General features: G+C 41.1%; 1 protein-coding gene across 3 annotated transcripts in view; it reads right to left on the reverse strand.

Moving 5' to 3' along the window:
* Positions 1-4,724: 4,724 nt before the first annotated feature.
* MAPKAPK3 (MAPK activated protein kinase 3) overlaps positions 4,725-22,149 on the reverse strand; it is a 109,800-nt gene continuing 92,375 nt past the window's right edge. For 2 of the 3 annotated variants that reach the window (XM_089525204.1, XM_089525214.1), the window contains exons 4-11: positions 21,922-21,986; positions 20,196-20,275; positions 19,655-19,781; positions 18,584-18,659; positions 18,178-18,302; positions 15,664-15,749; positions 8,336-8,416; positions 4,725-7,055 (exon numbers count right to left, since the gene is read on the reverse strand). In XM_089525204.1, coding sequence (XP_089381330.1) covers positions 6,897-7,055; positions 8,336-8,416; positions 15,664-15,749; positions 18,178-18,302; positions 18,584-18,659; positions 19,655-19,781; positions 20,196-20,275; positions 21,922-21,986 — 799 coding nt within the window. In that variant the 3' untranslated portion in view covers positions 4,725-6,896. The remainder of the gene's footprint in view (positions 7,056-8,335; positions 8,417-15,663; positions 15,750-18,177; positions 18,303-18,583; positions 18,660-19,654; positions 19,782-20,195; positions 20,276-21,921; positions 21,987-22,149) is intronic. The other variant, XM_089525223.1, reaches the window with a different exon arrangement.

Here is a 22,149-nt window from a genome sequence, read left to right on the forward strand (position 1 = left end):
TGGATTGAAGGCGAAAGGGAAAAATTGTTCTGAAATGAGGACATGATGTTAAACTAACAGAGAACATGCAGCATGATCATCCTATTATTTCAGTCTCTGGGCAAGTCAGGAGCTGCTCTTTAATTGGACAGCCGACCCTGGGGCAATAAGGAGTTAAGAGAAATCCAGTCCCAGGACTGCCTGCTGTGCTTCCTCAATTAGGAAATGAAGCAGCAAGGCCAGGATTTATAATTAAAAACTAGATCTGAAGTGCATCATGTCAAGAGAAGGGTTTGTCATACTGTATTTTTCATTGATGTTTGGTATGGAAAGAAAATTGGGCAAGCAAGGAACTGTGACCATGCTAGAGGGCTCACAGGAGAGAGATGAGATGGAGAATCACTAGAGAAACACACACTGCCTCTAAGCAATAATTGAAATAGAGGGTGGGAAGAGAATACCATTATTCTTGTTTTCTGCTGCTGGAAAAGAAAGAAACCCCAATATATTGTTTTCTTATTTCTGTTGTGGCTTCATTAAGCACTCTTTCCCACTGAATGACTATTGAACTGTGGCAAATCTGTATTTCATCTTCAAGCAATAGTGTCCATCCCATCTGCAAGGTAGGTGGATTAAGGGCATTTTATGCAGCTCAATTTATACAGCAAGAGGAAGGTCTCATAAGACTGTGGTAGGCAAATCATGTCCAGTTAACAGCAATGCCAAGGGAGCAAAGGGGTCTATGTTAGAAAGAGAATCACCATTTTCTGCTGGATTACACCAGCCAGGTTGGAAGGATTGGGATAGGAATTTTCCCTTTGTTATCTACCTGTTACATTGATATTACAGGTTTGCTTCAAGCTGATCAAGATGGTGGACATGGTCCTCCACCCCATGGTTATCCTCACTGCTGAGAAATAGTGAGTAGCCCAGGAGCAGCCAATGAATGTGACAGCTGAGTGTCATTTGAACACAAGACTGTTTCCTCAGCATTAGTTGAACACTTTAACCCAGTGGTCCCCAAACTTTTTACTCTTGGAACCCCCATTACATCTACATGCAGACATCACACCCTCCCCTTCACCATAGTATATGAATAAAAATATTTTGTTTATTTAGTGTGCATATTTTCATTTGCACATTCATGTATATTCATATTTTAACATTTTATAAAGGAAATACTGTAGCAGGATTCTAGTTAGAATAGTTTTATTTAAATACATTCAATATTTAACTTGCCGCATGTGTAAATTTTACACATTAAAAAATTTGGGAGGGAGAGGGAACAGGGCCTCCAAATGTCATGACCCCCCCCCCCCCACTGAGCAACTCTTGTACCTTATCCAGGGGGCCCACCCCACCACTTCAGAACCAATGCTTTAACCACTATAGCAGAAGGAAATGTACTATGTGAGCTCTTGGGCTGGTGTAATCTGTGGCTCTGTTTGGCTTGAGGGAACCATAATCCTGTGAATCCTTAGATGGCTGAAACTAGCTTCCTAACTGAGGTGCTCTGAACTACAGCCCTGGCAGAACAGCCATCATGATGGGAAGCCCCACTATGCAAAAAGGGCCTCCTTCTGCAGATGGGGAGGTCTTCAATATGCCTTGGGCCCTAGAATCTTGGGCACTTAACCCAAGGGGGTTGGATTGGATGGCCCTTGTGATCTATTCCAGCTCTGTGATTCTATGACTCTACTGCATTTAATGCTAAGCACTGAAAATGACAATTTTCAACATTATTTGCATTGCATTAAGCCTGCAGCTTGTGACAAAAAGATTCATGTATACATGTGCAGGAGTGTATCCATGCATACACCCACACACTTTCAGACTAAATTGGCCAATGCCATTTAATTTCAATGCAGATGGTGAAGGACACAAAAGTTCCAGCGTTTCTGTTGTATAAGGAACTGGTGTATTGCTGGAATAACGTTTTGAAAAATAAGGTACAATACGTTCTACCACTCAAGTTCAAAATCAGCTGAAAGTCATATTCAGGCTAATTGTCCAAGTTGTATTAGCCATCAAAATCTCTGAGGAGACATACACATAACAGGTGAATTCAAACTCTTGTATCAGAAGTAAACACAGAAGTAAAAGTCTAGAGCAGAAGCTCAGGGGAAAGGGAACAATGATTGACAGGCTTTATATGGCCAGAGCTAGTGCAAGATGGGATGTTTAACATGGACTAAAAAGCTGGCAATGTACTGCCCAACACTGATCAAATGTGGACTGTCCACAGTCTAATCTACTTCACAGTGTTGTGAGGATAAATGGAAAATACCAGTGTATTTCCAGAACAATTTACTTTATTCAAGAAGTTACACACTCTGCATTATAGGAGACCAGGAAGCTGCCTCTTACTAAGTCATACCGTTGGTCCCTCTCGCCTTGTACAGTATGTTCAGCTCAGACTGGTCTCAGGGATTCTTTAACTCTACTAGGAGAACCCTGTTGATCAATAGTGGTCTCCCATCCAGGTACTCATCAGGCTGACTTTGTTTAGTTTTGAAAAGTCCAATATATTTTGGACTTGATGCCCTTCCCTACTGCCATTCCCTTCTCTTTCTGTGTCATGTCTTTTTAAATTGTATGCCTGAGGGCAGGGAACTGTCAAATTAGCAATCTGTAAACTGCTCTGAGAGCCTTTGCAGCTGAAGAGTGAGGTTTAAATACTCTGTCTAAATAAATAAATAAATAAATAAATAAATAAATAAATAAATAAATAAATAAAAAGTTCAGAGTGGTAGGTTGATGATGGAAACAGCTAGACAATATAATATCCATACATACAGGCAAAATGTCTTGTGTAATGAATACTATCTGAACACGTGTCTATATTGCTGAATAGACATTCCATACACTCAGCTAGCAGCATATTAAATATTTGAAGGAAAGTGGAAGATGCTGCCTTGGGGTTGGTGAGGTCTCCTTCTTTGGAGGTTTTTAAACAGAGGCTGGATGGCCATCCATCGGGAGTACTTTGTGTATTCCTACATGGCAGAATGGGATTGGACCGGATGACCCTTGGGGTCTCTTCTAACTTTATGATTCTATGTTCCTATTCCATGTACATTACACCACTGTAATACAGATACATGTGTTTATTGTACACATTACAATCAATGATTTGTACTTTTCCAACCAGAAATGCTGCAAAATGTAGGAAAATGGTCTGGGGAAGCAGCCAGTGGAAAGTAAGCATTTGGAATATATGAAACCAGCATGAAGGGTTGATGATAAAATAGAAAAAATACTTTGTATACAGTTAAATCACAGGCCCATCTAATTCAATATTACCTATGCTGACTCACAGTGCCTTTGTCAAGGTTTCTGACAGGGTTCATTTCCAGTTCTGCCTGGAGAGGTCAGGCATTGAACCTGGGGCCTATAGCACTCTACCAAGTAGGCAATGGTCCTACCATAAATGTTGTACAGATTTATGCTTGCATGTCTGTAGACTTGGGGGGTGCATTCTTACTATGAAATAGAGCAAATTGCCAATCGGTGTAAATGACTGTCATTCCCATTTGAAACCGGTTCTCAGTGTGATCAAATCCTGTTGTGATGAAGCGACGCAAAGGCAACCCCCCCCCCCCCCCCGTTTTTTCCAGAGAGTAGTTTCTATGGAGTTCTTTTCAGAAGAATCGATTCTGAAGCGAGTTCAGTAAGTGGGAACGACAGATCATAATCGATTCATTCTGGAGGGGAGGGACAAATGGCTGAGGGGTGTTTACCACCATTCCTCCATTTTTGACAGATCCACCATTTCCCCCCTCTCAGTGCTGCCTTTTGTACTTGTGGTTTTTTAAAAATAAAAAATTATAGAATATTCAATCGATTGATTTTGCAACTACATGCAAAGGCAAGTAGTTGCAAAATCAATCAACTGAATATTCTATCAATTTTATTTTTTTTAAAAAATACAAAATCATTGTTCTTCCCTTCATCCTTGTTCCCTGATCTGCTCTGTCCCCGCCTGCTCCATCCGCCCCCAGCCTGCTCCGTTGCCTCCGTTTCCCCCAGCTCTGACCCTTCCTGATTGTCATCCTCCTTCTCCTGTCTCCTCCTTCCTCTTTGTCCCCCTCGCACTGCTCTGATTCCTCCTTGTCATACTCTCTCATTCTCAAACTCCCTCAGCCTCAGGTCACACTCTCTCAGCCTTCACCCCCCCCCCAAATTTCCAAGCCGGGCTGCCTGGGGTGCCGCTTACGTCACAGATGATTGATGGGGGATTTTGAAGCAGCGATAGTAGTAAAGACGATTACACTGGGATAAGGAAAAGATCCTATCTCATAGTGGGAACAAGGGACCTTTTGGAATCAATTTCCAAAATGGAGCAAGGGCGAATCAGGAATCGATTTAAACTGCAAGTGGGAATGAGTCCTTAGTCTGACACAGAAACATATGGGGAACTGGTTCTTTTAAACCTTCTGATTTGGTTCATCATTACTCAGAAACTGTTACTTATTTATAATTCTTCTAAAAGTGAGTGAATTAGAAGATAGAATTAGCCCCCTTAATCTTGTGGTGGTGGGAATTCTTTCAAATTAAAGTTTCTGTTCTCTTCTTAAATACAACTTCTTTTGCACTGGGTGGCAATGGGGTGGGGAGAAAGAGCACCACCATTTAACTGAAGTTAATACTGGGTCCCATTAAAAATACATGTTCATCACAATAAAGAAAGCAGGCCTCACTTAAGAAAAAAAATAGTAAAGAACAATTTATTAATTTATGCAAAATGTTAATATATCATAAACAATCAAGAAACAGTAAATGTATCCAGTGCATTTTGGTTTGTATGCAACATCTACTTGCAGGTCAAAGGGAGGCACCTAGTGATGAGCAGAGCTCTCAGGCACTGCAGCCTCACATTACCATTATAATCCACCATCTGTAATTCTGACATGAGTTTTTGATGCAAGGCTCCACAAATACTGGCTAGATTTGGCTTACTAGTCACACGTCTCAGGTTGTCAGGCAAGCATGGAGGCCCTGAGAGATAGTTTTTAATCATGCAGCACTTTGAAGGCATAAGGAGCAGGAACAGTCATCTGTTTTTCTCTGCTCTAAATCACAGTGGATGTATGGGGGTGGGGGAATACCACTTTTACTTAAAGCCCCCTCAGAAATTCAGATGCTTCCTGCAATTTTTCTAACCTGCACTGAGGTTGGAGATCAGAGAAGACTCCTTCTATCTCACATCTTTTCAAAGCAACAGCACAACTGGGAATCCAGGGAGGTATTTTGCAGAGTGTTCTTCTTACTAGGCTCAAGTAAAACTCACATATGTGGAAAAATAGGGCAGGTTGTACTTCTATGTAGGCATCCTCCTGTGTGTGATTGGTTCCTTGGATTAGGAGCATTCTTGGCATGTTCACATTTTTTTCATGGCTTTCACCAGAACAACACAGGGTGCACAATCTGACATGTGACTGTTACAAGCCCAGTGAATAGAATGGCATATCAGAAATCAAAACTGCTGGAGGAAATGGAAGGTGATACTCTAGTTTCAAAAGGGAACCAAACATACTGGCTTTCTTCTGGCCCACACAGGATGCTCTTTCAACTGATATCTTGAAGTTTTTTTGTACAAATTGGTGTTTTGGGGATTTAACACAACCAATGATTAAATTATAATGGCTGCAGTTTAATCTATGCTTAAAAACAAAACAAAACAAAACAAATTAAATAATTTAATTTAAAAACAAAACAGTCTTATTAAATTCTGGCCAAGATTTAATGGTGCAATTTCCATGATTCAGTGGTTTACTTCAAAGCTTATGGTGTATCTCCCTATTCATCTCCTCCTCCTGAAACTCTCTGCGGTGACAAAAACCAGTTCCAGGTGGTTTCTCAATCCTCTAGATCAGGCATTTCGTGTTTGGGGATAAGGTGGTGGGAACTGAGGTGTGAAGGAGCACCACAGATTTTGGCAGAAGAGGGATCTAGTAAACTACACCACTGGATGCTGGCCACTGCCTGAGAAAATTATCTGCTAAGAATAATGTTGGTTTATGTGTAGAGTAAGGAAATGGATCAGCTGAATCCTAACAAGTAATGACTGCACTCACAGCTAGTTTGCTACATGTATGCTCACCAGGAAGACATGACCAATTGTACTTTCCCTGTGCATGGCACAACAGTGAAACAGAAATGTCTGCTATCACCACACATGACAATCCACATCTTCCTTTCATGTACATTCCTATATGAATTGCTTTCAGTCGAAGAAATGTGTGAATATGGAACCATGGCTTAATAATCCCTTAAGGCTTCCCTGTAAATATTTTCTTGGAAAATCAAAAGCAATGCTTCCCTGTTCAGACAGAAATTCTGCTAGTTAGCAGAGTTATCACTAGAACTAAAATAAAGGAGAGGAAAATGAAGACTAAGAAGGAACATGTGAACAGTCTTCACATAATACTCTGAGCTTTCTGCTCTTGAGGCCTATACCATAGTAGGGTTCATTTCTCCTAAACACACTGGACATAATCCAGCCAAGGTTAAGCAGTTTCACATCCCACTGAATTCTGTTAGCCCACACTTAAATCTCTTCACTTTAAAACCAGGAGATTTAAATATGCTTAAGCATAGCTAGATTTTGAACCTGCATTGCCTCAAGAACCACCTACTCAAATAAAGCTTCACTGGAATTCTATAGTTTTCAGGAACACATTAGGCAATGTCTATTACAATGTAAAAGAAAAGTAGAAACAAATAAATCCCCCTTAGACAAAACTGAATGCAAAAATAAAAAGTCTCAGAACATCATATGTTAGATGCCTCATTGCATCTTTGCTGCAGATCACACTCATCAATATTTCAGAGAGGTACCATTTGTTTTTGGTGCAAAGGTGAGCTGAACCCTGTTGGAGTAACTGTTCTTTTTATGTTTATTCTTCCTCTTTTATTTATTGGTTGTTACAACCGGCAGATGCTGAAGAGGTGCCTCCTTGTTTTTGCTTCTTGCGCCGTTTGTTGAGGAGACGATTGTTAGAGGTTTTCAAATCTTTAATTTTTACTTGGTCGTAGTCCACCCTCATGGTTGCCAAGGCACTCGTCATTTCCTCCTGTCAGACACAGGAAGGAAACGGTGAAATTGTAAGAAGGTCAGGCCAATTCCCACTGTGCCCTGACAAAAACAGACTCCTCTAGTTACTACCCTGAGCCAAGACTAAGAAATCTGCCCTCCTTTCCAACTAGGTTACATTACACACCATTCCCAGGCAGATTCTGTGGACAAAGGACCAGGAGGAAGGAAATCAATCGCCGAATTAAAATTCTACATACTGACAATTGGAGTAAATTGACCACTGTGATGCCCCAGCACAAAGTGACCATCCCATTGTTATATGCTGGCTAAGGGTGATGGGAACTGCTGTCAACCAGCCCACATTACCCACTCCTGTTATATAGGCCAGTTTTAAATGAATACAGCAAATACATGAAAAGCCCTAGTGGCGCAGTGGTTAAATGCCAGTACTCCAGCCACTCACTCACAAACCACAAGGTTGTGAGCTCAATGCCAGCTGAGGCTCAGAATCAACTCAGCCTGGCATCCTTCTGAGAAGGCTAAAATGAGTACCCAGCTTGTTGGGGGGCAATTACCTTACACATTGTAAACTGCTTAGGAAGTGCTTAAGTGCACTGATAAGCGGAATAGAAATGTACTTGCTATTGCTATTAATATGTTTTCCCTTTCCATTTAAGCCTCTTTTATGCAAATAATAACAATAAACTAAAATTACATTTCTGCTATTTAGACATAAATTTACCAATAAAATGTTTTCAAAATACTGTATAACCAAGCAAGAAACCCTTTTTGCACATCTCTGAATTGATTTGCAAATGGCCATCAGAATTTGGGAAGTTATTTGAAAAGTAATTAGTTTTAGTTCTAAGACACAAAAACCAGCTAGCTATCTGCAGTTATTAAAAAAGGTAACACACTTTCTCCTTCCTCAGAAATAACTCAAGTTGATATCTTTTAGTTATTTTAAAAAGAAATATCCGAATGCTACATATGCTGATGGCCAGTGATACGAAACAAATGGCCCTCCTGTCCACTTCATTGCTGTGTTAATAGTTGCAGCAGAGCAAAAGGAACCAGCAAAAGCCAGCACTTGAACCAGATCATATTTTTCTTCCACCACCTAGTGAGGCTGTACATCAGCTAACTATAAAAGTAATCAAGAAGTTACACAAAGGGTTTCAGTTGAAACAAACTTATCCCATATTGAGTTACAACTGCAACAAAATGCAGTTACTGGGGAAGGAAATTAATTATAGGCAACTCATTATTTGTAGCTAGTTACTTCCAAGCACTATGCCAAACTTAGGTCACCATTACCTTTACTTCATCCCAGTGATCTTTATCTTCCTGTAGGACACGGGCAGTGTGAAGAGGGGTTGGTGGCACCACCATGGATTGCTAAGAAAAGCAAAGAAGCAGCAAGGTAAAAACAGTATTTTGACAACAGAACACCTGCACATAATCACTAATTGTTTCTGATAAGTTGATTTTAAGTCTTTTTTTTTAAAAAGAAAACCTGTACAAATATGTCTCCTAAGCAACATGAGAGGGAAGATGTACTTGTCTGCATTCTTAAACATGGTTGTGTTTTTAATGTCACAGAAATATACACACTTTGCAAAGATCTGTAAATACAGTCATTCCAAAAGACTGGCAAGATGCGTATTTGGAACCCAACAGAGGGAAAAGGGGAGTGAAGATCTGAAGCAGGACAAGACTAGAAAGAGAACCGGTGAAATGTCCCCTGCCTTCCTCCTCTCACTGCTTCTCTGCTTTCAAATGAAAAAAATTCTCTTGAAAATATTCCAGCCTAGCAATGTGTTTCTGTATAACCATACAGTCAGCCTTTGCTCTGAAAAAAAGATCTAGATCCTCCAACTCCCAGCTCGAGAACAGACATATATGCGGGATAAGAAGCCTGACACCTTTCAGATGTTTTCAACTACAATCCCCATTATCCCTAAACATGGGTCTCACTGATTGGGGCTCATGTACATTTGAGCATTCTTTGTAGTCTACAACAATTTGATATCTAAAAATAAAATAAAATAAACTTTATTTCTCTCCCTCCCAATCCATTTTACTCCACACAGCATTTTCTTTTGGGTGATTTTTAATAATTAACTTTTACATGTGCTAAGTATTCTGTGCACTGAATGCTATTTTCTCACTTCTGCCATTTACTGTAAGATTCTTCTGGCTGAGTTCCCCTGTTACCAGGTTGGTTTAGGCTAGATCTAATAGCATTGGGCCCAGAAATACACAGAAATAGGGCTGGCAAGCAAAAATTGGGGTGGGGGGAGGGAGGGGATCAGAAAAGCTACAATGAATATGCATGTGGATAAACATAGTATCCTGTCTTTGCAAATGAGTAAGAGAGTGAGGTCTTGTTGACCTTTCAACAGCCATGATCTAAAAATGTCAATGCTGAAAGTTAAAAAAAATAACACCAGACCTGCTCAAATTTGTCTGAAAGGAGAAGACAGATGGGAATAAATTAAAAAAATTGTTTAACCCAAACCATTGAAGAAATAAAGGCTATTACTGTCTTTTTTCTATTCTGATGGTATGGTTTTCCACCCACAAAGTGATTGCAAACGTGACTGAACTGCCACAGCCATTGGCAATTATAGTTGGCTGTCATGATAATGTGAGCAGTGATCCTCACAATAACTTCAGTTATTGTCTCTCACAATATCTGCAGTCCCAAGGCCTCTTTGGATGAAGGGGTAACTTTATTAGTTAAGTGATTAAGACATATTTGCTGCAATATTTATTTATTTATTTATTTATACATTCCTTCAGTTCATATGCTGTTTGCCATATCAAAGCAGCGTTACACTCCTGGTACTGTGTTCATGGATCCTTTATGGGAATCTATGATTGTGCATTCTTGGGGAACATGTCTTCATAGACATATGAGACAAGAATTCTTGCATGAGAAAATACTAGCAGGTACATGTTACATGAAACAACTATTGTACTTGTGATGTGCCAGCACAGAGAATAATGAGAGAATAGGGAAATAAATGTGTTTTTATTTGCTGAAACATTTTTATTTGATGAATTTTAATTTGATGAATTCTAATAACTCTGGTGTAGTGGTCTGAGCATTGGACTATGACACTGGAGATCAGAGTTTGAATCCCTGCTTGGCCATGGAAACCTACTTGCTGACCCCAGGCAAGCCACACTCTTTCAGCCTCAGAGGAAGGCAGAGGCAAACAGCCTCTGAACAAATCTTGCCAAGGAAACTACACAACAGGTTTGCCTTAGGTCCTTCTGCTATTCCATATTTCCTTATTATTATGGTGTGTGCAATCAAGACAATAAAAATACAACTGATGTGTGCAAATTATAATTGCACCTCTCCAATATGAGTTGATTTTTTCACCTTATTAAGTATATGGATCAGCACTGTGGCCTTTATAAATGTAGAACTATAGTTTTTACTCCCTTTCCAAATTACATTTTGTCTATGTATTCATAGAGTTGGAAAGAACATGTAGCCCATCCACTGCTATAGCATCCCAAAGAGGTGGCTGTCCAGCCTCTGCTTGAAAACCTCCAACAAAGGAAAGCTAACCACCTTCTGCTGGAGTTTTTTAGTATCAGAAAATTCCTCCCAGTATTGGTTAAAATACTGTTTCCTGTAATTCCAATCCATTGGTTTGGGTCATAATCTCTGAAACAGCAGAAAACAAGTTTGTTCCTCTTCTCTTCCCCAGGATAAACATACTTGTGTCCCTCAATATTTCCTCATAAGCCTTAATTGCAGACCTTTTATAATCTATGGTGACCTTCCTTTGGACACATTCCAGCTTGTCAATATCCTTTTGACTAAATGCAGTGCCCAGGCTTTGATATACAGTAGTACTCCTGGTAAGGCCTGACCAAAGCAGAATACAGTGGCACTATTACTGCCTGGGATCTGGACATGTTCATTCTGTTGATGCAGCCTAGAACAACAACAATTCCTCCTTTGTCAGTGCAGTACATATGTTTTTGCACGTCATCTACTAAAACTCCTACATGCTTTCACACATTTTGCTGTCAATTTGGTAGTCATCCATTCTATATTTGTGGATCTAATTTTTTCTGTCCAAACATAGTATTTTACATTAATCCCTGATGAATTTCATTTTGTTAGGACTGACCCAGTTTCTCATTTTGTTAAGGTCATACTGTATCTTGATACTGTCATCTGGGATATTAGCTAAATCTCACATTATGTTGAACAACACAGGATCCAAGGCAGAACTCTGAAGCACTCACAAGTTACTTTTCTCCAGGATAAACCTGGGTACTTTTTGGTTCTGTCCTTCAACCAGCTACAAAACAGCAAATCCACCTAACTGTAGTATTATTTAGTTAACATTATACTAGTTTATCTGCAAGGATATCTTGAAAGAACCTGTCAGAACCTTACTGAAATCAACATACACTACATTCAAAGTATTCCATTGTTGACACTTGTAACTCTCTCTCAAAAAAGAGATAAGATTAGTTTGACCTTTTCCTTGAGAAATCCATACTAATTCTTAATAGGGATAGTAAATCTTGATTTCTCTAGGTCCTGATAGGAGTTGAGAACAATGATGTAGTTTTTTGTCCTGTAGCTTTGAGACAGCTGGGAATTTTTCTCCCTACAGTGACGGGAAACTGCAGCTTTTCCATGAAAGCTGTGCAGCTTCCCCAGAAAACTAGTTTTCCATAATTGAACTGTGCAGTCTTCTCTGAAAACTGTGCAGCTTTTGATCTAGATAAGACTGCTTTTAGGCAGCCAAGTGTGTGTTTTGTGCAAGATTGCTTTTTTATGTAGTAAACAGCAAGGCTGCAGAACAAAACCATGCAGCTATTTGTTGTGCAATATGCTTCAGTTGGTCTAAGTTTCTTTTCCTACTGGGTGACATTTGGCTTGCTCATCTTTCAAACTGTTAAAAGGTGCAGCCGCGGTGGCACTGTACTGTTGGTGTCGTGTGCTTTTTAGCGTTGCATTTTCTGCACTTTCCTCAAGGATATAGTGAAAAGCAATATAAGCAGGTGAGTCCCCCCCCCCCCCCTTGGGAAGCTGTGTAGTTTTCTGTACATGGTAAAATATAGTGATTACAGGTTTTTATTGCAAAGTTGCATATTTTCTCAAGCACATAGCTTCTCAAACATTGCATTTGTGCTATGGCAGTACACCTGATGTTACATGTTTTGTATGTTTGCCATATTTTGGTGCTGGCCATGTGCCGTAATAAATTCATTCATTCAAACATTGCACAGTTTATTTGGTGCTGGGAACAACAGCAGCAGCAGCAGCAACAACAAGTTCCTGCAATTTGTGGAAACATTTAATGTGCTGCTTTTCTTCCTACCTAGACTTTTTGAGGGATTCTTCTCTGTCACATTTGCCATCTTCTCCATGGAGTGTACCTTCTATTTCATTTTTCTTCCTCTAGCTCTGAACATAATAAGCGGACCTCTTTTTAAAATGACTGTTAACTTCTTTTGCAAGCTTGAGCTTCTTCTGGGCTTTAGCCTTCCTGGCCTTCTGCCTACAAATATTGACAATTTGTCTGTACTTGGTGATTTGCCCCTTCTTTCATTTCTTTTAAATCTCAGCTCAGCTGAGAGTTTATCCACCTTGGTTACTTATGCCTCCCTCCCATTTTAATTTTTATTGTAATTGGGTTTTTTTTATTGTGCTACCAACATTTCATTTTTAAATCCAGTAGTGGCTCGCGACTTCCATGTTGGAATCTAATTTGACTTTTAGCTTGAATTTTAAAGCTGTTGTCCAAGGTACTGAACCCTATCTCCAGAGCAATGGAATCAAGCTACAGGAAAAGATTCCACCTAAATGTTAGGAAGAACTTCCATATGGCAATAGCTGTTCGATAGTGGAATATACTGCCTCGGAGTGTCTTGGAGTGTGGCAGAGTCCCCTTCTTTGGAGGCTTTAAAAATGAGGCTGATGGTCATCTGCCGGAAGTGCTCTGATTGTGTCTTCCTTCATGGCCGGGGTACGTGGGTTGGGGGTTGGACTGGATGGCCCTTGTGGTCTCTTCCAACTTTATGATTCTATGATTCTAACAGGTTCAGTATTTTAAAAAAACTTCTTTGAAGTCTAGACTAAAACCTAGAGCAGATTTATCAAAGCACTAACATAGATGCTACTGGCTACTCTTAGTTCTATCTAGGATTCTGAATGAGGTTTGATGAGTCTCCTTGATCCTTGAACAAAGATGAAACAATTGAATTCCTGCTGGGTTAATTCTCTGGGATTTAGCATCCGGCATACACAGACCCAGCAGTTTCCTTGTTAGTTTCAGCTGGTTATTAATAAATTAAATAAACGGGTTGAATTTACTTTCAGCATGGCCAGGCATATAGTTCGCTGATCCAGCAGGATTTTACCTTTCAGTGAAGTACTTGCCATGTCAAGATTGGACATCTTAATATGGCAGGTACTTAGCTTTACTCAGATGTAGACTCATGATAGCCAGGCAGCTTGTTGACCTGAGCATGCTGCTTGACCTCTTCTGGGCACTAGATGCCACCACCCATTTTGGCTTATACTGATTTTTATTATACACTGCACCACATAAAATTAATTTCCAGCTTTGCTAATATAAAAATTTCCACTTTCTCTATACATTTGCTCCCAGATTACCAAGGAATCGGTTTGTTTCCACTAAGGTTGGAGTAAAAGAAAAGAGCTTATCGCACTACCTCTGTTGCCCAACCGGAAGTTAGGCTGATTTTATCGCATGGACTTTTCTCTCAAACTGTTGTCTCCAGTGCTGAATTTGGGTCCGTAAATTGCTTTGGCAGCCATTTTTTTCCAAATCAGAAGTGGAAGTCGGGCAACAGAAGCAGTGCAATAAGCTCCAAATTAACAAGCAACTTTATGTTTTCATAAATGAGGAAAATCAGCTATTAAGTGTTTATCTGTCCCTACAGTCCTATGTGTAACCTGAAATCTGTGTGATACTTATTAAAACTAATCAAAATCTGTGTTCTTTATCTACTTTATTTTGAAACTCTGAAGATGTAGACAACATGACTTCAACATCAAGTCAGCCTCCTCTCAACCCCTGTGATTTTTTTGGCTGTGTGATATCTTTTTCAGATGAAGAGATTTAAAGGTGTTGAAAGATTGTCCAAAATTTTGTGCATATTTGGTTGGCCCTCACAAATACATTGATTGACCATAGATTTTGGAATTTGGCAGCCAGGGCTTTTTGTGTTCACAGGGAGAGGAATTTCATAATTTTCTCTGTGTATCACATGGTCCTGCTAGATTTCAAGGCATTCCTCGCTTCACATTTTTGTTTATGGTAAATCTCGACATGAGAAGCAGTTATTTCTTGCTTTCGGTAAACTTCTCACTTTTAATTTCGGTTTGCATCTGCTGTTATGCATCACATCAAACTCTGCTGTGACCCAAGCAAGGTATTTACATTTCACGTTGGCCTAATATCAATTAAAACGGTTTTGTATGGAGCAAATCTGTTGCATTCAGTAAGCTTAAAGATCTATGAATGGAAGTAGCTGTTAACTAGTTTTCCTGATATTATTAAAACAATACAAAGCGTAATTTTTTTCAATCCGTACAACAGAAGTACCAAGTGTATATTGAACATGGAAGTGGGGGCAAAGGAGGAAAGTGAGAAGGGGGATGGAACAGATTACTTTAGTTTAATCAGGGAATAGTTAGGAAGGAGGAAGACTCTCTCGCCTGAGTTACTGTCCAAAGGGCCAACAGCTGCAGGAGGCTGCATTCTTTTCCTTCTAGAGAGAATATGCCTCACCACACTGTCTGCAAGCTACTATCAATAGCTGCTGTTCATGGATTATTTAGAGGCTTTTAATACATTTTAGTTATTTATCCTTCTTTGAAAAATAATAAAGTACAAATACAAATGAAATTTATTTTAAGCCAGCCAGAGCCTTAATAACAAAAGGGGACAGAAATCTAATAGACAAAAGTAAACACAGGAGCCTTTGGTGACTTCTGCATAGCAAGACATAGAAGAGATCTCCTGAAACCTTTTAGACTTGTAGCCTTAGCAGTGGCTTGTTTTCTGCTTGAGGCAAAGAATTTTGCTGCACAATGAAGCTCTAGCTGAAGACTGCCATAGCCTTTTAGTTAGAATCTCCAATAAAAGCAGCCTCTGGTGTTGTTCTCGCTGAGTGCTGTACAGAAACCTCTGCCACTGCCACACTCACTGTCCCTAACATTTCCAGCAGATCTGTGCCAAAGACTGAGAATGCCCTCAAAGCAGTAGGTTCTCTTTTCATATCAATGCAGTTCAGCGCAATGGTGCCTTGCATGTCTAATAATAGTCCTCTATAAATCCTACACTGATGAGGTAACATGGCTTTTTATAAGAGAAGGAAAGGGGGTGTGTGCTCAGTGCAATGAACAGCAAATGCCAGCTGAGAGCAGTTGGGATGGGGGTGTAATGTACTTGACTGTCATTCACGGGGAGAATTTTTTTTTATCTCCAAGTGCTCCCTCACAGTGTGATGGAGAAATTATATCCTTTTAATACAGTGCTGAGTCCTGGTTAAATTACCTCTGTTCCCCCCTCATCACAGCAAGGCATGTAGTACCCCTCTCACACACATGGCAGTGACTGTGCAGGACTTACATTAATCCAAGGGTGATTCATAAATTGAGAAATTGTCATCCTCTCTGTTGGGTCCGTCTTAAGCAACTGGCGAATTAGCTGCTTTACTGACACAAAACAGAACAAAAACAAAATATCAACACAGATGACAAAAGCCCAGAAAACTGAGAAAAACAACAGCAAGATACTGAAAAACTGACATGAATTCTTGAACCCTGCCTACTTTGCTTCTGCTGTCAAATTAGAAAATAGTTTTATACCTACACATGACTCTGGAACATATACATAATCTTATTTAATGACAATCTGCAGAGAGAGCAAAAATATGGGGAAAGAAGAGAAGATTATACAGAGTTCAAGAGAACCATAAAACTAAGTGGGGGAACATAACCTTTTCAGCTGGTACCTCTCTCAAAGAATCTACCACACATGAAAGATGGACATTGTGGGGGCCCCCAGATGCTGAACTGCAACTCCCAGCAGCCCGAGACAGCATAGCTCATTGTGAGGAATGCTGGGAGTTGCAGTTCAACAACATCTGAAGGGTCATGTAATTCTCCTGCCTGTTCAAGATTCACACTTGACACAGCAATCTCAATCACAAAAGAGGGTTCCATTAAATATGATTTGCTGCTTCCATGTAAGTAGGATTGGCCCAAAACAGTTCATATTACCTTTTAAAAAATTATCTGGTGTCTAGTCTCATAATATATAAGCAAGTGGAGCCCAAGTGGTGTAGTGGTTTGAGTGTTGGACTGCATCTCTGGAGACCAGGGTTTGAATCCCCACTCACCCACTTAAACCCACTGGGTGACCTTGGGCAAGGCATACTCTCTCAGCCTCAGAAGAAGGAAATGGCAAACCTCATTTGAACAAATTTGCCAATAAAACCCTGTGATAGACTTGAAGGTACAAAACAACAACAAACTGCTCATATGTGATGACTTTCTGTGTTCATCCACATAAAAGTGAATATGTGAATGGGGAGTGGGCTGGCATCTCCCCACTCCCATTTATTCAAATCTATGAACTAAACCTAGATGCATACATGTTATTCCTAGGCTCATTTGTGGCACTAGTGGAGGAGGCCATGTCAGTGAGTGTGTGATCCCAATCCTTTACATTTTCAGTTTTAATTGTACAGGTGAGTGAAAATGTTTAATCTAGATGGCAGCAGTATCAAGAAGAATGTTCAAATTTCTGACATTTTGTGAGTCTTCGGTGGAACCAAATTATGTCTAATTTGGATATCACAGATTAGCAGAAACTGAAAATTCAAGAATTGCTTATGCTTCTGTATTTGTACAAGGAAAACAATATTTGAAATATTGATCCACATCCTTAAAATAGACTCTTGGAGCACGTGGGGATGTACTGCATTTGCAGCTCTGCTAATCTGTATCCGAAGCAATGCATCTCAGCAACATTGGGGAAAGACAACTCATCCCTAAGAATGACTGTAGTGATTAACAACTGAGTTGGTGACTAAACAAAGCACAGATGTTACAGGATTGGGGGGGGGGGGGAGGAATCTCTCCAACTGTTCCCCCCTCTCTAAATATTATGCATTTCCAAGTTTATTAAATATAGGTGCATATTAGCAGGGTCAACTCAAACATTTTGCTGCCTGAGGTAAAGAACAAAATAGTTTTCCTTTTTATTGAATACTTGTGATAGGCCACCAGTATCCCTGCCTGTGGTTAAAGGAGACAGCTAAGAAATTCTGTCCCTAAAGAAGCAGAGATTTCTTGCCTGTATAAGAGTTTGTGAGAGTGACATTTCTGGTGTTTGATGGCTGACAGGGCCTTCCATTATGGATATACACTGCTGTAACAGTACAATGTGACTTCCATCAAGGTAGATGCTGCAGTTTCTCTGGGAGATAAATAAGGTCTGTCTCACCTTGTATGTACGTCAATTGTAACAATCAGATGCATATGACAGTGCCAACAAAGCTAGCCCAAAGTGGCACAACATCTTTAACATGGTGCATCAATGAGCTACTCACAATGCTGTGCACATGCTGCCTCATCCCTGTGCGACATAATCTGCTTTAGGGAACATCACATTTACAAACAGTAGCTACCGTTGACGTTGCAGAGTATGTCAACCAGGCACTAAACTGACATACACTGAACCAACTACAGGAATGAAGAAAGTGCCAGACAGATAGTGATGATGTCTAGGTACAGGACTTGTTAAGTGGAACCCACTGTTCCCTATCTCTTTACTGCCCTAGCATTTCCGTCAAGCTCACTCTAATACCAGTATGGGAGCTGATGTAGTGGTGTTTGGAAACATAATTAATTTATGATTTTATCATTTGTCTTCTGGGTTCGTGAATAGTCTTTTTACAATGCTGAGTATTCATTTCTTTGCAGTTTGTACAGTTTTAAACACAGTTTAAAAACCTCATATTCTCATAGATTTCAAACAGCACATATGTAGTCCAATAACACCACAGGAGACGCAATACACCAAACTTCTTTCACTCATCACTGCACATGTATGAAAGGAGAGCAGCAGTCAATTTACCTTCATCGGATACTTCTGACCATTCAGGGTTTGGAAATCCATACTGTCCCATCCGAATTCTCCTCTTCATTCCTGGAGAAATGGCTTGGCCAGTGTTGGAGTAGAATGGGGGGAATCCACACAAGCTGTCAACAGCATGACATATAAAGAAAGGCTTGCAGGAAGTCACTACACCTTCCCTCCTCCCTGGTCCCATGTAGAGTCACAGATGGTCGCTCATTATTATGATGTAGTGAGTAATAACCCCGTGACTAATTTCTCTTAGTGCATCTTAAATGAAAAATACTGTTAAGGTACCATTGGCATTAGGAATGGGTGTGGGTTGGGACACAAAGCAACTGCTCATACCTGACATATCAAGAGCTTTGCTTTTTAAACATTTTTTTTCTCCCCACTTCACACTTACAGAATATACATGATGACACCGAGAGACCACATATCACAGGATTTGTCATACTTCTCAGGACCAAGAACTTCTGGGGCTAAGCAGCAGGATGGGAAAGAGAACCAAATGCACAGTGAGTGTCAGCTTTTCTCATTTTATTCACAGAACAACAAATGTTTGTTCACTGTTTTTAAATAAGTGGTTGCTACTTGAAAAATTAATTCTTCATATTTAAACCCTCTGGGGACCAGTGATGCCTGATAAACATTTACCATTATTTTACATATTGTGTGTGGGTGTAAAGTGGCAGTGATCTGTGTGTGTCTTGAGCCACTGTTCTGTGCTGATGAGCTTTGGTACCATACTTTCTTCACCTCCAGGGCCTTCATTGTTTTCTATTTGAAGTCTCAAAGAAAGCGATCTGAGGACAGCAGCAATCTGTCTGATTGAAGGGTTAGCTGACATGCCATTCAGTGTCTGTCCTACAGGCCCTGTAGAGCCCCAGAGCTTGCCCTCAAGTCAATCATCTTGTACTTTGGCCAAGGATATTACCTTCCTAGGTTCCTGCCTCCTGTCCTCAATTTCAGCCTTGGAAACTGGGTCTCTGACTAGTTTTGACGATGTACTTGCTTCCTCTCTTCAGACCCTGGATTGCTGCCTTGTTACATGTACTCTGTTTTTGACCATGTATTTTCATCTGGCTCAGCTGAACTATTGTTCTTAGACCTGGAATCCAGTTGTTTGAAGCCAGACCTTTGCTGAGGCTTGACAATGTCAGATAACTATGGATCAAAACACATTGCAGAAATATTCTAGTTTGAGACTGCTTTAACTGCCTTTGCTCAATGTTAGGGCATTCTTGGAACTAATTTTGTGAGACATTTAGCCTTCTCTGTCAGAGAGCTCTGATGCCACAATAAAATACAATTCCCAGAATTACCTAGTAGTGAGCTAGGGCAATTAAAACAGTCTCAAAATGGATTATTTCTGCAGTGTATTTTGGACCTATATTTTCTAAAGCACAGACTTTTCCCTCCCAAAACACAATTTTCAAAATAATTATGTGGATTGGTATGAAAAACACAGACTCACCTACATAGTATGGAGTGTAACATGGGGTTTGCAGTGCATTCTGTATGGTTGTCTCTTTAGCAAATCCAAAATCAGTGAGCTTGAGCACTGCATCCTTCTCTTTAGATGTATAAAGCAGATTTTCTGGCTGTAATAGTATCAAGAAAGATAGATAAAATGAAACTACAGGAACAATTCCTGGGAATAAGATCTGTTTAATAGTAAGTCTGTTCTTTTCCTCTAGGTTGAGAAGGAGGGTCACAGGTAAAGTATCCAGAGCCAAGTTTGTATCTTTGTTTCAGTAGAATACAAGCTGGTGGTGCTGATTTTAAATCAACATTACATCTTCTTTTATATATATATTTAAATGCTCTGGGCTCTCAAATAATTGCATATACAGAAGATATTTGAGTTCCTGCCTGATGCTTCTTTGCACAATTGAAAATGGGAAGAAGCTACTTCATCTCCGTGTAGTAACATGGCCTGCATTAAGTCAGGTCTTGCCAGTAGCTTCTATTGTTCAGTTTTTTCTCCATTCTGCCAAGACACTTTCAAGCCTCACCTTGACATCTCTATGGGCTATATTCATCCCATGTAGATACTGGATGGCTGTTCCAATGTCTCTCATTATTTCAGAGGCCTCTGGAAACATAATTTTATAGAAAGGTCACATTAACATTCTCACCATACCTCAGAGATATGCAACTAGGCAGTGTTTCTGACTAGCAGCTAGCTTATTTGTTTCCAAGGCTAGTGTCAAGAAGGGAAAAACTAAAATTAGCCCCAACAGCTGGGTTTTCATTTTGCAAATGACAGTGCCCTCACCTTTAAACTCTGCTACTCACTGGTCCCTTGCTCAGAAGGCAACAATAAAAATGATAGAAACACAGGTTTATTGAATTCATGTATATTGCCTGTGTTCAACAAAGTAGACTAATTGTTAGCTTTTGTGTTGTGTTTAATCTACGGCAGGGGTCGGCAACCTCCGGTCCGCGGGCTGGCTCCGGCAGCAGCATCGGGCCTCTGTGAGGCCCGATGCCGTCGCAGACGCCCTCCAAGAGGGCCCCAACGGCGGCAGGAGGCCTCTGCGAGGCCTGATGCTGTCGCTGGCTCCCTCCAGGAGGGCTCCAACGGTGGCAGGGGGCCTCTGTGAGGCCCGATGCCATCGCTCGCACCCTCCAAGAGGGCCCCAGCGACGGCAAAAGGGCCGGCAAAGAGGAGGAGGCCTCCAGCGCTGGTGTCCCCTGCCGGCTTTTTTGTCGGCCTCTGATGGGGCAAAGAGGGGGAGGCCTCGAGCGCTGTCGTCCCCTGCCGGCTTTTTTGCTGGCCTCTGACAGGGCCTGGGGCCCTGTCAGGGGCCGGCAAAGAGGGGGAGGCCTCCAGCGCTGTCGTCCCCTGCCGGCTTTTTTGCCAGCCTCTGACAGGGCCTGGGGCCCCATCAGGGGCCCACAAGGAGGGGGAGGCTTCCAGCGCTGGCGGCCCCCGCCGGCTTTTTTGCCAGTCTCTGATGGGGCCTGGGGCCCCGTCAGGGGCCCGCAAAGAGGAGGAGGCCTGGCCCCGGAGGGTGGAAGCTCCGCCCCCGGCATGCGGCTCCACCCCCAGAGGGTGGAAGCTCCACCCCCAGCATGCGGCTGCGCCCCCGGAGGGAGGAAGCTCCACCCCCGCCTTCGGCCCCCCAGTCGCCTGAGGGGCAGCAACCCGGCCCCCGGCTCAAAAAGGTTGCCTACCCCTGATCTACGGCCTACATGTACACTAACAATGCAGTACATGTCTTTTAAAAAAACAGACTGTAGTGCTGAACACAATTTTGGTCTCTAGTTGTGCAACCTCCAACAAAGAGCTCTGGTTAACCTCTCCTCTCTCTCATCTCCTGAAGGTAGCTGGAGGAGAACACAACTGTGAGTGCTCCTAAGGCAAGGCACAGGAGGGGACCCCTTTGATGAGGGGCTTGGTTGTGCTGGATCACATTTATTATAGTAATGACAGGTTGAAAGGGGAGGTGAGGGTTTCACATGTCTGACAGGATGCACTGTTCTGCCATAGTCTTTGTGTCCATGGGATGATAAACCCCAGACTGAGTGCCCACAGTTGTTTATAGTTAGAAAAACAAGAAACAAAAGTAAAATATCATTTTAGAAGTTTATAACTGGAGAAAAAAAATTCTACCAACACTTTTTAAAGTTTTAGCACACATGCTCAGACTTTACTTTTCTTTCAAACAAAAATCTGCACCACACACACCCATTCCCCCCCCCCCCAAAAAAAGTTTTTTAAAAATGGCATTTTACCTTTTTCTGTAAATGCTTGGTCTCCTCGCTCCTGGATCCTGCTGAACAGCTCCCCTCCCTCCATGCTGTGAACAAAGCATGCACACACAGAGATGATTCAAATGTAGGCAAACGAGGGGATCCCATTTCAGTAGCTTATTTTTCTGGGATTGATATGTTTCCATTTCATGTTGGCTATGCGCTTCTAATGTTAGTTTCATTATTCTTAAAGGATGCCTGAAAGTTATT

This window comes from Sceloporus occidentalis, unplaced genomic scaffold, assembly GCF_023333645.1.
Source record: "Sceloporus occidentalis isolate IW3139 unplaced genomic scaffold, rSceOcc1.0.p SCAF_1, whole genome shotgun sequence".
In the NCBI taxonomy this organism is placed as follows: Eukaryota; Metazoa; Chordata; class Lepidosauria; order Squamata; family Phrynosomatidae; genus Sceloporus; species Sceloporus occidentalis.